Here is a 16,382-nt window from a genome sequence, read left to right on the forward strand (position 1 = left end):
CCAGCCCACCCTTTAAAAAAAGTGGTTTCCTTTTGCTAAAAACATCAAAATCTAAAATTATATTTGTATAAAAAGTCTTAGTGAAGTTTGATGTGTTTAAATGCTGTTCAGGTCCCACAGCATTTTTTAAAAAAATTGCTGTCTAATGGGTTAGAGACTGAATTTGCACTCATTCTATTTCAGCAAAAATGATAAACTGCATTTTACATTGTGGTGTATACCTGAACATTTACCTACCTCAGCTCGGTATGGCAAAAATATGGCACTAGCCAGGTTTCCGGTGATTCCGCTAAGGATGTAAATGATGGAAATCCGAAGCCACCCAGCTAGTTTTTCAAGGTCCCTAAGGATTGTCATTTGGAAGCAGATGGACACAATACAGTGGAGAATCCTGTGAGAAAATAATATAAAAAAAAGGTCTGATCACACAATGAAAGTCTAAAAATTTTGGGGGGTGGGGGGGGCTTTAATCTTGCCGCCAAAACTATGCAATTATTTTGTCATATTTAATTTAAGACAAGGAGCCGGTTAGCTCAGTTGGCTAATTATTAGCACATGGTCCAGAACAGCGCAGGTTCAATTCCCATTCTGGCTGAGGTAGACATGGGACCTGCCTCCTTGCCCTGCCCAAGTGGAAGGCTATGGCAAACCACCACTGACAAATATTGCCAAGAAAACAGCTCAGATGAAGCAAAAGTCCTGCTTTTGTGCAGAGCTCCCATGGAATATGAAACAATACATCTTATTACTAATGTTATATTACATTAAAGACACTATATAAATACAAGTTGTAGCACCATCTTGCTTATGGTACACACTTGCTGTTCACAAATATTACTTATGATAGATTTTCTTTTTCCAAAAAATTGCTCTTGGGATGTGGTTGATACTAGCAAGGCCACATTTTCTTTGCTAGCTGCCCTGTTCATCTTTAGGTGATAGTGGGCCTTCTTTCTCATCCACTGTAGCCTTTTTGAGGATGGTGTGAGGACTTCAGAATTCTGATCCAGTAATAACAGAAGAAAAGCAATGCATGGACAAGTCAGGATGATGTGCGACTCGGAGGTGATGGTGTCCCCACATTACTACTCTTGTTCTCCTTGTCATGCCCCTCCTAGCAGTTATGTACAGACTCCAATGGTCCCTTTGAGGAGTGCTCAGCTGGTTTTTTTAGGTCTGAGAAAACTGACCCCAGTTGTGATGTGATTTCATGCCAGGATGTGCTAAATAATTCAACAAAGAGCACTCTCCCGGCATGGACTGAACCTGCGCCAGTTGAAGCTTGATATATCACCTGATTACTTTACTTGTGTTTTGTTCATTGTTAGAAAATGTAAAAATTCTAATTATGAGTCAGAGGCAGAGAGGGGCAGAGAGAAAAACAGAATGAGACAGATTAAGTGGACCCTTTAACTTTCATGGAGTCATAAAAAAGCACAGTGGATTTGTCACCTGTTATACACCTTGCTGAATTTTCTAACCCAGTGAAGTCAATTGAAGTGAACATCAGGTGGAGTGTACAATAGATGGTTGATTCACTATTACCCATTTTCCATCCCTACCAGCCTTCCACCAGCATGTGATAGTAAGTGGATAGTAAGAGGTTGAGTGCATCCTATTGGGACAGAGAGTGACATATGCTTCAAGGCACAGGGCAAGGCTACAATACTTCATGAGTTATTTGTATCAGAGTTTACAAAGGAACAGGAATCTGACAAAATATCAGTAGATAATAGAGGCAAAGTGTGAAAATTGAGAGAGAGGAGATAATGGAAAGGCTGGTTATGTTTAGGGTGGGTAAGTCACCTGGTCCAGATGGCTTGCATTCCAGATTGTTAAAGGAAGTGGGGTGCAGATGGAAGGGCTTCCCTTAATCTTTCAATCTTCCTTAGATATACTGGAGGTGCCAGAGGATTGGAGAATAGAAAATGTGGCAGCCTCATTCAAGAAAGGGTGTATGGACAGTCCTAGCAACTGTAGGCCAGTTAGTTTAACACCAGTGGTAGGTAAGGTTTTGGAATCCAGAATGGAAAAAAAAAACAGGCACTTGGAGAGGTTTGAGTAATCAAAGAGAGTCAGCATGGATCCGTAAAAGGCAGTTTATCCTTGACTAATCAATTTGAATTTTTGGATTAAATAACAGAGAAGGTTGATGAAGGTACCACATTGGGTGTTATCTAGAGGGATTTTAAGAAAGATTTGACAAGGTACCTGAAAGGCTGATTCACAAAACTGGGCTTATGGAATAGGAGTGTCTGTGTCCAAATGATTAAAACATTGGCTTAACAACATAAAGCAGCAAATTGCGGTAGATGGTTGTATGAGGTGATGCCCACATCCAGTGAAAGAATAAAAAAATAATAAACAACATCAGAATGGTAGTAAGGCATTTCACAAATAAATTGATCTGGTTTGTTTCCTAATGAAGCTGGTTTCCTATGGATCCCACACTGAATATTTAACAACATATGTTCAAAGTACTTATAAATTGCGAGACAACAGAATTATAAAAGTGAGCTGAAGCATCATTGTTCAGCAATGATTCTGGATTCTCTGTCCCTCCTTGTAAAATACTGTCAAACTTTCTCCAAGTGTCAATAAAATGCTTGTAAGCTCGATATTTGAGCAATCCGCCAAATAAGTGACGTGTGGGATCCGTGGAATCCACAAACTAAGAACATATTGCAATAATGGAGTTAGAAAGCAGAAGAGAGTTGGCGCTATGCTGGGTAAACTGATCTGCGCATGTCATTTGATTTCTGCACATGCACAGACCAGTGCATAAACACAGATGTGTATCGGTGGCCATCTTGCACAGCTATATTGTGTTGGCAGGAGACAAAGCGTAATTTTAAAACTCAGCATAGATAACCAAGTGTCAAAGCTTGGTAATAATTTGTGTGGATAAATTATTTATGGTCATGGATTATTATGGTGATAAATATTTTTTAAACCATGGTTATTTAATTGGCAGAAGAATTAGTGCATTAAAAAATTCAGTACAATAGGATGATGAGAATGTAAACCAAGGGCTTCCTTGATGTACTAGTTCAATAAATGCCACAGTAAGCATAGTGTCAATTTATATACAATATACATTGGCAATTAATCCAACACTCAAACCTAACTTCTATTTTTTAGGATTATTCAAACATTCCTACCTGAACTGTGCACATGGAACTTAGAAAAGCATTCCATGGTATTAAATCGACACTGCTCTGTAATTATCACATCCAAAAATGTATTTCATTCTCTTCTCAATATAAAAAAACATTCATTGCTCAACCATCCCATCATTGAATGGCCCCAAATATTAACTGGAGGGACAGGGCTTACTATAATTTCCAACCTTCTTTTGTTCAGAAGGAAAACTAGGTTCAAACTTAGTTATTTTTATTTTGTTGAACTCAAACATTCCAGTTAGATATTGGAATACATGAATACAATACATTTGGATGCATTTTGGTTCAAACTGCATTGAACAGTTAGAGAGAAATCCACTGGCGTGTTGATGGATTAAACATTGCTCTTCCATTTAACAAAGAGGTTTATACTGCAATAAGCTGCACAAAGCTGATTTTATCTGTGCGAGTGTTGAGACATGTGCAGGTGAAGCTGGTGATGAACAGGAATTAACAAACTGGAAGTTTAAGCATAGGAGAATTACCACCAAGCTTTGTGGGAAGGTCGTGTGACTTGGCCACCCCAGGGTTATTTCAACTATCTGCAACAACGGTGGTGGGCTCTCATAATGACACTGTTTAAGGATCCATCTTTATCCAGTCCCTAAGATTTATTTACTTTAGGTTTGCACAACAGTTTGGCAACCATGTTGTTAGCAAAATGTATGATGTCACAACCTCTCTCTGCAACACCCTTTCCAGATCAACTAAGTTAGCCGTCTATAATAAAAGCAAAATACTGCAGATACTGGAAATCTGAAATAAAAACAGAAAATGCTGGAAAAGCTCAGCAGGCCTGACAGCATCTGTGGAGAGAGAAACAGAGTTAACGTTTCGAGTCTGTATGAGCCTTCGCTGAAGAAGAGTCATACGGACTCGAAACGTTAACCCTGTTTCTCTCTCCAAAGATGCTGTCAGGCCTGCTGAGCTTTTCCAGTATTTTCTGTTTTTATTTAAGTTAGCTGTCTCCTTGGTAAAAACTTAGGCCTGTGTAGCATTAGTTATCATGTCCTCACTTTGATCCCTTTTGTTGCTTTTACTCTTAGTAAGTGCCTTGGGATGATTCATTATGTTAAAGGTGCTAGAAAAATATAAGTTCTGCTTGTAGTGGTATAAACTAAAACCCATTTGAAGCATGTTGCATTTTGCTTCTGCACTCTATGCGGGAACCCAAGTTGAGGAACTGTTGGTTCTCATCAGGATAGGTAGCACAGCTGACATTGATAAGAGAATGGCCTTTCTGCTTTGCCGTATCCCCAAAGATTTGAATACAAGGCTGAAATTGTGAAATGGAGGCGTACAGACATGGGACTTCCAGTGTCACATTTGTCTAAGATACTACTGGTAGGAGTGTGTTTCTTTATTTTTACATTGTTTAAAGCAAAAATCCCCTTCCCATGACTAGCTGATCAGAATCTTGGACAGAAACATTACAACAAATAATATTCCAAATACCTTTACACTGGATAAACCAAGTGCACTGAATTAAGAAATCGTAGTTTGGACCTCAGCTTCACCATAACAGAAATACTTACCCTGCATGTAAAAACAATGAAAGCCAGAGTCTGTAAAACTGATCAGGAACTTCAGGGTTGAGGAATGGCAGCAGTCCACACACGTCATCCATGCAGTGTACCTGGACAAAAAAAAATAAGATAAACAGCATATTCTAGACTCTGGAACAGTAAATCAGCATTTGACGTGGTTACGTGTAATTTCAAAATATCTCAATTATAAGAACATTCAAGGGTGAGAAAAGGCCATTGAAGGAGATGTCATGCAGAGTTCTTTCGCACTGTATCCTCTTTCCTCCTTCTCGCTCATCCTACATACACTGTGTGAGAAATCAAAGATGTTTTCATATGGCACTCCTTGCTCTTCACACTAAAAACTAACTCCTGTCTCTCCTCTTAATTTTAAATAAGGAAAGGTGGAGACTCCTCCACCACTTCAGTGAAAAGATTGCAGCTTTCCTGATGATGCAGCATCATTCAATCCGACTCTAATGACCTCCAGCTCAGAGTCTGGCAACATGTGTAATTCAGAGTGGAGGCTAGAGGAGTAGCTTTCATGTGCTGAATTATTGGGTACGTATGCAGAAGCTAGGGCAAGCGGATAGAACACCACAAGTATTAGTTCATTGAACAGCAAGATCACGTACTAGCTCTGCTGCAGAAGTTACAGCTGCTAATTTCAAGGACCAACCCACTGGAGATGGCAGAACGACATACAGCAGGAAATATTGGATGTACAGGGCAGCTTGCCAAGGAGCTTGTGCACAAGAGCTGACAGCATGGAAGAGTCCAGCCTTCAACTTGTGTAGAGTTTTTAAACAGAAAATGGCAATCATTCTATTGAGCACATTGTCAGTTTCACGAACATGATGAAATGTTTGCTAACAGCCCCCACTGCAGCCTGCTGGGCCAGCCTGCCCAGCCCAAACTGAGGTGCTGCAATCTGGAGTTGGGCATTCAAGCCAAGAACTGCTTGGTGTCGCCTAGCCATGATATCCAAAGCTTCATCAATGCAAGCACAGCAGTCTCCCATCTCCCAAGCTGCAGCCACTTGGGATATATCTCATACGAGCACCAGGACAGGTAACAGCACAGAAGACAAGCAATTAAGCAGCTGCACAAAGGTGACTCTTGGTTAGGTATATAACAGTTAATAGGAATATGGAATGTTGGAGCAATTTATTTTTCAGGATTTGGGTGTTGGGAGTTAGTACTTGTACTCAAGACTCATAAGCCAAGAGTGAATGAGGGCATTTGGATGGAGGTGATTTTGATTGCACAGTTGTTACACATATTGTAGATGGGTGGCATGGTTCATGTGAAGTGCTCATGGATGATTTACTCTAGCAGCTAGGGGTACTGGGGATCAAGTAAGTGACATGTAATGTCTACACCACACAGTTAGCAAGCAATGACCATCTCCAACAAGACAGAGTCTAACATTCAATGGAATTACTATCAAGTCACCTATCATTATTAAATCTTGGGGTTTAACTGGGCTGTGGACCAGCCACATAAGTACTGCAGGAAATTCAGGGATGATCATGCTCACAAACACCTGCTAATCTTGTCTTTCTCTGTGGTGGAAGTTAAGAGGTGACTTCGAAGGAGCCTTGGTGATTTTCTGCAATGTATCCTCTGCAGCCGCAGTAAGGCCTTGGTGGAGGAAGTGGGTGTTTAATGTGTTGACTGATTTGGGTGCCAATCAGGTGGACTGTTTTGAACTGGATTATGTTGAGTTTCTTGAGCATTGTTGGAGCTGCACTCATCCAGGCAAATGGAGAGTATTCCATCACACTTTTGACATATGCCTCATTAATGGTGAAAAGGTTTTGGGAGTCAGTATGTGAGTCACTTGTCACAGAATTCCCAATGTCTGATGTGGTCTCATATAGATGGCATTTATGTGGCAATTCCAGTTAACATTTTGGTCAACGGTGACCAAGATGTTAATGGTGAGAGACTTGGCAATGGCACTGCCACTGAATGTCAAATACTGCCTTGCTGTTAAGGACAGCCAAGCCAGGACAACCCAGCTCATTCCTGGAAGCCAGCTATGGCCCAAGGACATAATGTGGTTTGGGATCGAGCGGCCCTTGCACAGCCCAAACTGAGCATTGGTGAGCAGGTTACTGGTGAGGAAGTGCCTCTTGATAGCACTGTCAGCTTCCATCACTTTACAGATGATTGAGTAGACTGATTGCCAGATTGGATTTGTCATGTTTTCTGTGAAAAGAAAATTTTCCACATTGTTGGATAAATGCTAGTGGTGCAGCTATATTGGGACAGCGTGACAAGGGGCGCAGCTAGTTTTGGAGCACAAGTCTTTAGCATTGCAGCTGGGATGTTTTCAGGACTCTCAATCTTTGCTGTGTTCAGTCATTTCTTAATGTCACATGGAGTGAATTGAATTGACTGAAGGCTAGCCTGTTAAAGTGGGGGCATCAAAGGAGGCTGAGATGAATCATCCACTCAGCATTTCTGGCTGTAGGTGGTCACAGAGGCCTTATCTCTTGCACTTAAATTGGGCTCTGCCATTATTGAGGATAGGAATTTTCATAGAGTCTCCTCGTCCTGTTAATTGATTAATTGTCTATCACCATTCACTGAACAGAGGCAAGTCTAACCACTTGCAGTAGTCAGAACAATCAAAAGGAGAGAAAAATCCATATTTTGGGTCAATTGAAGTAAGTCTAAAGAGTGAGTTCAGCCACATGAGGCAAAGTTTCTTTTAAGCTCAGACCCAGTCAAAACCAGGAGGCAGACCAGAAAATGTCAAGCAGGGTCATTAATATTGGGTAGTTTTGCATGGTTTGTTATTTACCTTCTTAATAAAGAAGGAGTCATGGGAAGTTAAATGAAGTAAGATTCAATTACAACTGTTGCTCTATATATCCCACTTGTTTGTAAAAATAAAGTAGCTTAAAGATTTGGATTTAGCTTTACCTCAGATGGATTTTCATTCTGTCTGCTGAAAGATTAACTGAGGTGCACATGAGGACATGTGTAAAGACAAGAATGCCAGCCTAGATCTTGGGGACTACAGTTCATTCCTGAGTATAAGACACTCAGGACTGAACAGCACCCCTGAACCAGGCAGAATATTTAAGGCAAAGCCTGAAATTTGCAACAGGTCATTAATACTGGCAAGGGACTTTGATGAAAAAAAGCAGAATGCTGCGGATGCTGAAAATCTAAAATAAAAACACAAGGTCGGGCAGCATCTGTGCAAAGAGAAAAGGCCGACGACGTTTCATCAGAACTGGGAAAAGTTTGTGATGTAATAGGTTTTGGGTAGGGGGTGGGTGGGACAAGGACAAAAGGAGGGTCTGTGATAGGGTGGAAGACAGGGGAGATTGAGTCTTCCAGGGCCAAAGAGAATGGTGATGGAGTAAAAAAAGAAACAAAAAGACGTGTCTAGAGCAGGTGTACAAGGCAGAGAATTAAAATGACAGGCCACCGGAAGTTTGGTGTTCCACAAAATGGTCACCCAACCTGCGTTTGATCGCCCCAATGTGCAGAGGGCCACATTGTGAGCAGCAAATACAGTATATTAAATTGAAGGAAGTACATGTAAATCACTGCTTCACCTGGAAATAGTATTAGGTGCCTTAGACGGTGAAGAAAGGGAAGGTAAAAAAGCAGGTGTTCCATTGTTCCATCTCCTGTGCTTGCATGGAAAGGTACTCTCAGAAGGGGACAGGGTGCTGGGGGGGATCCAAGAGTGAACCATGGTACCACGGAAGGAACGGTCCCTTTGGCGTGCTGAAAGTGGGGGGTGGGGGCAGGGGAAAAGATGTGTTTGGCGGTGGCATCACGCTGGAGGTGGAGGGAAGTGATCTGTTGAATATGGAGGTTAATGGGGTGGAAAGTAAGAACAAGGAGGACTCTATCGTGATTCTGGAAAGGAGGCGAAGGAGTAAGAAGAGCAGCGTGGGAAATGTGGTGGATACATCGAGGGCCCTGTCAACCACAGTGGAGGGAATCCTTGTCTGAGGAAAAAAAGAAGACATCTCAGAAGCACTGTTGTGGGAGATTGCATCATCAGGACAGATGCGACGATAACGGAGGAACTGGGAGAACGGAATGGAGTCCTTACAGGGTATAGGATTTGAGGATGTGTATTGGAGGTAGTTGCAGAAGTCCGGGGTTTGTAATGAATGCTAGTTGATAGCCTGCCTCCAGAAATGGAAACAGAGAAGTCATGGAAGGGAAAGGAAGAGCTGGGAATGGACCATGTAATGCTGAGAGAAGGGTGGAAATTGGAAGCAAAGTTGAAGAGGTTTTCCAAATGCTCGAATCCTATTGCATCTCTAACTTTTTTCAATTCTGATGAAAGGTTATCGACCTGAAATGTTAACTCTTTTTCTCTCTTCAAAGATTCTGCCTGGCTTGCTGAGTATTCTCAGATTTTCTGTTTTATTATATATTTTAATCAATTTGGGCTGGATTCAAACTCATGTTCCAGATGCACGAGAGGAACTGACTATTTTGTAATCCACTATAAAAACTGAGGCAGCTCCATCAGCTTTCTGAGTCAATGTCCTGAGCCTAGGTCACAGCACTTCAGGCATAAATCACCAAACTGTAAAGTGAACTGAAAAAGTGCACGACTAATAAGGCACAGATATTGGACTGAAATAATTAAAGAGGTTTTGAGATAAAATAGTTTAAAGTATCCATTTGGTGAAAGGAGTGTTGGCAAAGGCCACTCAACATTGTCATGACTACCATGCATCATTGCTATTGCAAGTACTGCTGGAAATGTGATTGGCTACAAAGATGGAATATGCTGCTGATATTTCAAATTGGCACACGAGTTTTTTTAAAAACTGAAATCTGCAGCTTCCTCAGTCTACTCATCAATAAAACAAGGACCGTGCTGCTGTGTTTTGGAGAAATTAAGGATAATGCTTGATGCCCATTTGCTTCCTAGAAGGCAGCTAAATCTGCTATATGTACTACACTAAAAATGCTGACATTTTCCGTTGCTCAAATTAATAGTTTCAGTGCAAGGCAGCAAGGAGAAAGAGTTAAAAAAGGCATTGTAAGTGTAAAAACATAATGAGATAGACGTAGTACATGTAGCAGAGAACTGTGGATCCACGCTAAAGAACACAGCACTTGTCCAAGGGCAAGTACGCTATTCCAGTTCTACTTGTTCAACTTCCAGAGGGGACTAAGTCAAAGCAGTTAACCACTGCAGGTATCCTGCCAATTCAATGGTGTGTGTTATTGCAATAAATTTTCTCCTATCGAATTGGTCTGATCCCCATCTGCAGTGCATACCACGATGAATAGCATAACAGCAATCTTGAAGTTTATACCAGCAAAGAGAACGTAACAGCAGCATGCACACCAGGCGGAGTCCTTTTCTCCTTTGGATAGCAGAGTTAATATTGCCTCAGGGACTAATTCACTCCTTCCTCCAAATGCTTTTGCCTTTGTGTCAGAAACCATAATTCAACAACGTCAGAATTAATGTGTCACTGTCATCTTCAGATGTCCTTCGATTCAAGGATAACATCTACTTAAGGTTGAGAGTTTCTGTCATGGGTCTTCATGTGACTGAACAGGCCGATTCTCGACCTCTATGTAATGTACCTCCAGTCTGATTTAATGAGCTTAACATACCCAGAGATTTTTTTTTGATGAGAAACTAAAAGTACAATGAGTAGAAAACTTTATTCACACACTGCAGCCTGTTACTTTAAAAAATGTTTTTTCTTTGTGATATGTTTCTTCCTTTCTTAACTATGTTAGACAATGAAATTGAGTGTGAAAATATGATGTCACAATGCTGCACCAAGCTGAAACTTGTGCTGCTGTAAAAGGAGGAATGATGGAATTCAATGGGCTATTTATTGTTGTCTCATTAGTGTCAATTCATGTCTTCAAGCTCTTCAAAGCAGAAAGAGAATTTGCCATGAATAGAAGTGAACAGTTCTGCTTGATTAGTACTAAATTGTATCAGCATCCCACAACATGGCAACGGCACCGTAAAATGACAACACAACGGGAATATACTGCCCAAAATATTCCATTTAGCTGCTTCACACAGCTAACAGCTAATATTAGAATCACAACTAGAAAATCAACACCAAGAATAAAAGTATTGATTCAAACCTGTGAACAGAGTGTTGCTTCTTCATGGAAATAACCTTTCATGAACTCACAGTATTCTCTTGAAGTAATTTCACATCTGCAAAAAATTCCAAACATTTACAATATGACACATCATAGCTAAACAAGCTGGGTGGTAAAGCTCAAGGCACTTTTACAACTGGAGCATTAGAACTTGAGGACAGGGGAGCCAAGGCTGTGCAACATGTCCCTTTATTTTCCTTTGCCAGTTCCTTTATCCTGATGGATTTGTAGACTTGCAAACAATCCTGCTATTAGAGTAAAACTCGCTTCTTTACTCAATGATCTAAATTACAGAAAGTCCAATCTCAGAAGTTCATTAACCTGATGCTGCTTTAGCAGGTGACAGAGCTCAAAGAGTCTGTTTTCTGCTAACAGTCTAGGCGGTTCACAGTATTTAAAGAAAGCAGTGTGGCTGCCAGAAATCTGACATAACGTAAGGAATATATAGCAGCTCTTGCAGCAACCTACAAGGCAGACGAACATTTCAGAAAGGGGCCTTCCGCCAGAGTGGTGAAGGGGCTGCACCCAAAATGATGAACTGCATTTTCTCTTTAAAGATATTTATAGGACTGCTGTGTACTCATTCTCTCCTCATTTAGACTATGTACAAGCAATATGGAGCAGTCTAGGCCGTCTCCACTGACAACAGGCCTTTGCCATCATTTTGACACCAATACATGAAAATCTCTAGCAGTAACAATATTGGCAAACAGCCACCAGCACGCACACAAAAGGTACGAACATACCAACTAGGAGCAAGAGTAGGCCATTCAGCCCCTCGAGCCTGCTCTGCCATTTCATGAGATCATGGCTGATCTGATAGTAACCACAAATCTGCATCCTGCCTACCTCCGATAACCTATCACCCCCTTCCTTACCAAGAATCAATCCACCTCTGCCTTAAAAATATTCAAAGGCTCTGCTTCCACCATCTTTTCATCACATCAAAATACTTACCAAGTGTAGGTGGCATGGCCTTGCCAGATGTGAACAACTTTTTGGTTGCAAAGAAACAAATCTGACAATATGCATGTTTATTATCACTTTTCTGGAAGGTTTTAATGTCAGTGTATAACCAGTGCTAAACTGCCTGCAAGGTAGCAAAATGCCAGTATTGAGGTTGTTGACTATTTTGCATCTGAATAATCAGTCAAGGCATAGTTGATGTACCTCCAGCAGTACATCAACAGTGATCCTCCTCCTCCCATGGAGGTTCAATAATTCAACAGATTAGAATCTGGCAGTATTTTGACATCAAGGGGTGGAACTGATCCCGGGGAAAATGTGAAATGGGAAATAGTGAACCAGCAGCTTGTTTTACATTCTGCCCAATTTATTTTCCATTGAAATAAAAACAAAATGCTGGGAAAATTCAGCAGGCCTGGCAGTATCTGTGGAGAGAGAAACAGAGTTAACGTTTCGAGTCCTTATGACGCTTCTTTGGAACTTTTGCTTTTATTTTTCATGGGCTTTGGCTTTTGCTAAAGGCCAATTTCTCCCTCATTTAATCCAAAAATATCACATCCAAGCCTGCTATTGCTGTGTAGCTTCAGAATGTGATGCACAGCTGGTAAAACTCTGACAATAGAGCGGTGCACCTGGCTCTGAGTCACAGTTCTGTGGTGCACTCTGACCACCATGTTTTGAGTGTGGACACTGGAGGATTTACTTTTCTAAAATGTTAAGGGCTCTGTAGATGTTTTGAGCACTTTGCACAGCTGGTTTCACATCACACTGATGTCAGATCAGGATCCAACCTGAATTATATTCCCACTTTCACAATGATGAGCAACCATCAACTATGGTTGATGGGCTATCCATCAACATGAAACTGACAGTAAATGGGAACAAATGAACAGGATAACGCCAGTCAGCACATTGAGCCTGTTCGTTCATTCAACTAAATCATGGATGATCTGTATCTCAATTTCATTTATCTACTTTTTCTCCATTTCCCTTAAGACCCTTACCAAATATCTATCTATCACAGTTTTGAAAATTGCAATTGACTTCACCTCAAGTTTTTTTGGGGGAAAGACAGTTCCGATTTCCACAGACCTATGTGTGGAAAAAGTGCGTTCTGACATTACCCCTGAATGACCTAGCTCTAATTTTAAGGTTTGCCACCTTATTCTGGAGTCCACTACCAGGAGAAATCATTTCTCCCTATCAATCATCTTAAATACTTGAATTATATCACCCTGTTCTCAAGGAATACAAACCGAATCTATGCAACCTGTCTTCATAGCTTAACTCTTTTACTCCCAGTACAGTTCTGGTGAATCTGTGCCACACCCCTCAAGGTCAATATGTCCTTCCTGAGGTGTGGTGTCCAGGACTGAACATACTCCTGATGCCATGTAACCAGAGCTTTGGATTGCTGCAGTGTTATTCCATTCTATTGTAATCCAATGCCTGAGAGAGGAAGCCTTTTTAATTTACTAAGTTGTATAGGTGTCATGAACTATGACGTTAAGCAATTTAATGGCACCGCAATGCTAGTCAAATTCAGAATTTATCACAATTTTGTTACATGGTTTATTCTCCATTCCTGGGTGCAAAATAGAGACAAGGCAGTCACTCTTTTTATATTTCAGTCATTATCCTGTAGAGTCGTGGTAATTCAGTCCCAGCAATAAATCCTCTTTCTGTCTGACTGCCGTAGGTGCTAAACAGTGTTGTCCGAAGCACCCAACAGCACAAGGTCAGCTTCCAAGCCACTCCCAAACTACGAGCATCAGTAGTGAAGAGTCACTCCGAATCAGACAGCTCCTCTCCTTCAGTGACATGGGTGTGGCTCAGAGCAGGAATGAAACTGCAGGGAGCAGCGAGGTCAAAGAAATGTCATTAATGGGAAAATACACTTTTATAGTAATGTTTTTAAAGAGATGCTGGGGAGTAACAGAAACATGGAGCATTCCTTTTGACTTTCTTTTCATTTTAAAGAGATAAGAAAATAGAAAGTGGATGGATGTGAGGAAGGAAGAAATTTAGAAATTAGAAAAATTACAATTTTGCTGAGAATGCCATATTTTCAAAGTAATGGTGCAATTATCATACCCTGATGCTATCAATAAACATATAAAAAAGGCAATGAAAGGCAGTTTTTCAGCTCACCATCTCCATTCAATCCACAGATCAGGTGTAATTCACTCTGTAATTTACCCAACCTAGGTAACCTCCAGAGTGAAAGTTTCTGTATCAAAACTTCCCGAACGCTGTAAATTAATAGATTAACTACTGATCTGCTCCCTGGCCCACAATTGCTATTTTAATACTGGCTAAACTATGCTGTTGAGTTTAATCCTTCCCAACAGCACTCGACCATGGGCAGAATTTTCTCCCCGTGGTGGGGGTGGGGGGAAGTTCATGAGCGGACGCGCCTCCAATCGGCACCCCCAAGCAGGGGCGCGCCGCCATTTTACATGGATGGGCCAACTAAGGCCTGCCCAGCATGATGTCTGCCACGAAGCACTATGCTCCAGGGTGGTGGGGGGGGGGGAATTCCCTGAGCCAAGAGTGCGCTTTTCCACACATGCGCATGGATGAGCACACGCATCTCCCTGAGGCTAAGTGCAGCCTCAGGGAGATTGGCGCCAAATTCAAAAATATTAAAGATAGAAAAATAAAATTTCCCTGACATGTCCCCTCATGTGACACTGTCACATGTGTTGGGACATGTCCATCACTTTTAATTAAACCTTTATAAAATTTTTTAAAACCTACATGAAACCTCATCCCACTCGTGGATGAGGTTTCTTGCTTTCTCTGAAGCCTGCCAGGGCTCCCAGCCTGCTCGCCAACCTTAACGTTGGTCAGGCAGGTCCTTTAACGAGTTCAATTACTTTTTTAAATGGCCTCAGTTGGCTGTTGACATGTCAGCGGGTGCACAGCTGATTCGGCTGTGCCCCTGCCGACCTGATAATTGAAATGACACGGGGTGATGTTGGGTGTTCCGCCCGATGTCATCCTGTGTCATTTTGCGTGTTGGCGAGCGGGCCCCACCCCCCCCCCCCGCTCGCTGACATCAAAATCCTGCCCCACGTGTTTGATCACCTCATCCCATTTCTATCCCTATAAGTTTCAGTCCTACTCCCAGCCAGATATTCGCCCAGCTCTTATATTGAAATCAGACTGTCCTTGTTTTCCACACATAGGACTCTGTAAAATAACTAAGCACATACTCACCTCCCTTTGGTGCCAATACAGCAGGGCCGGCCTGTGATGACACAGTCCAGGTGTGGAAGGTTGGTGTGGTTTCCAGCAGTACTTTTAGTGCAAATCTGAAAAAGAACAGTGGAAGAATCTCTCCCATTATCACCAATTTCACTGCGTTTCACCTCAACCCACAAGGTGTGCGTCCATACCCTAGTGGGTCACTTCACAGGACGGCAATCATTGCTTGGACCACTGCCTGCTACCCATCATCTATGGTTTCAGTAAAAGTGAAGTTTACTTGAGGTTGAGCAGCCCACAATAGGTTGGAAGGAGCAGTGATTGTGTGAAGTAATCTCTTTCAAGTCAATGACCTTTCATCAGGATTCTTCATTGATCTGAAATGTTAACTCTTGTCATTTTTGATTGTTTACATCCACATTCAGAATTTCAGCATAATGGATGGAAAACTGATGAAGATGAAGACAAAAGCTGTGAAGTATGGTCATATCCCAAGCCTGCAGTTTAATTCAAAAATTCGGATGAAAGGTCACAACCTGAAACGTTAACTCTGTTTCTCTCTTCACAGATGCTGCCTGACCTGAGTACTTCCACCATTTTTTCTTTTTATTCTACTGCAGTTTAATCCAACGGTTTAAAAGTAAATTTTAAAAAGTCAAAAATGACAAGAGTTAACATTTCAGATCAATGAAGAATCCTGATGAAAGGTCATTGACTTGAAACATTAGTCTTTCTCTTGCTATACATGTTGCCTGAAGTTCTGTTCTTATTTCTGCAGTATAATTAACTGCTTGGAATGGAGATCTGTATGGAACTATTCCTATCAAACCCTCAGGGATGGAGGCACCTTAGATAATGATACAGGGTATACCAGTTCAGCGGGCTGCTGTTTAATCATTTTTGCACATTAATTAGAATTCAGATTAGTAATCAACAAATTATAATTTATAAAGTCATTGACAATGAAAGTAAAAATGAACTCTCAGAGTGGGGGTATCCACTCATATCACCACAGGTTAAACCTAAAGCCTACAAGTATTAACAGCCTATACAGTACACTACATAAGGGCAAAATAACTACTCCAAAATACCAGTGGGAAAAACTACTTAACGTTAGTATTTTGACTTGTATTGGGAATTTTGTAAAATAGGAATAAAAGAGGAATCTAGGTTAGATATGGTTTTGCTGCAGTTGGCAAAGAAAAAAAGTGTGGAGTGCAAAACAGACTGCTGCTTGGCCATCAACTGCTTTTCGTTACCATCCAAGAAAAATGCATATCTCGAGCCCAATACAAACATAATGCATTGTATCATCACAGCAGCTATCTGTTGCATACTACTACACATTCCAAAATAAGGTTTG

General features: G+C 41.2%; 1 protein-coding gene across 24 annotated transcripts in view; it reads right to left on the minus strand.

Annotated features, from left to right (window-relative positions):
* Positions 1 to 16,382, minus strand: part of LOC121287988 (inactive rhomboid protein 1-like) — a 393,414-nt gene that overhangs the window by 7,519 nt on the left and 369,513 nt on the right. For 23 of the 24 annotated variants that reach the window (XM_041206186.1, XM_041206191.1, XM_041206172.1 and 20 more), the window contains 4 exons: positions 15,032 to 15,126; positions 10,823 to 10,898; positions 4,718 to 4,818; positions 238 to 391 (listed from right to left, as the gene is read on the minus strand). In XM_041206186.1, the coding sequence (XP_041062120.1) occupies positions 238 to 391; positions 4,718 to 4,818; positions 10,823 to 10,898; positions 15,032 to 15,126 (426 nt within the window). The remainder of the gene's footprint in view (positions 1 to 237; positions 392 to 4,717; positions 4,819 to 10,822; positions 10,899 to 15,031; positions 15,127 to 16,382) is intronic. The other variant, XM_041206195.1, reaches the window with a different exon arrangement.

The sequence above is a fragment of the Carcharodon carcharias genome, chromosome 15 (assembly GCF_017639515.1).
Source record: "Carcharodon carcharias isolate sCarCar2 chromosome 15, sCarCar2.pri, whole genome shotgun sequence".
NCBI classification, from domain to species: domain Eukaryota; kingdom Metazoa; phylum Chordata; class Chondrichthyes; order Lamniformes; family Lamnidae; genus Carcharodon; species Carcharodon carcharias.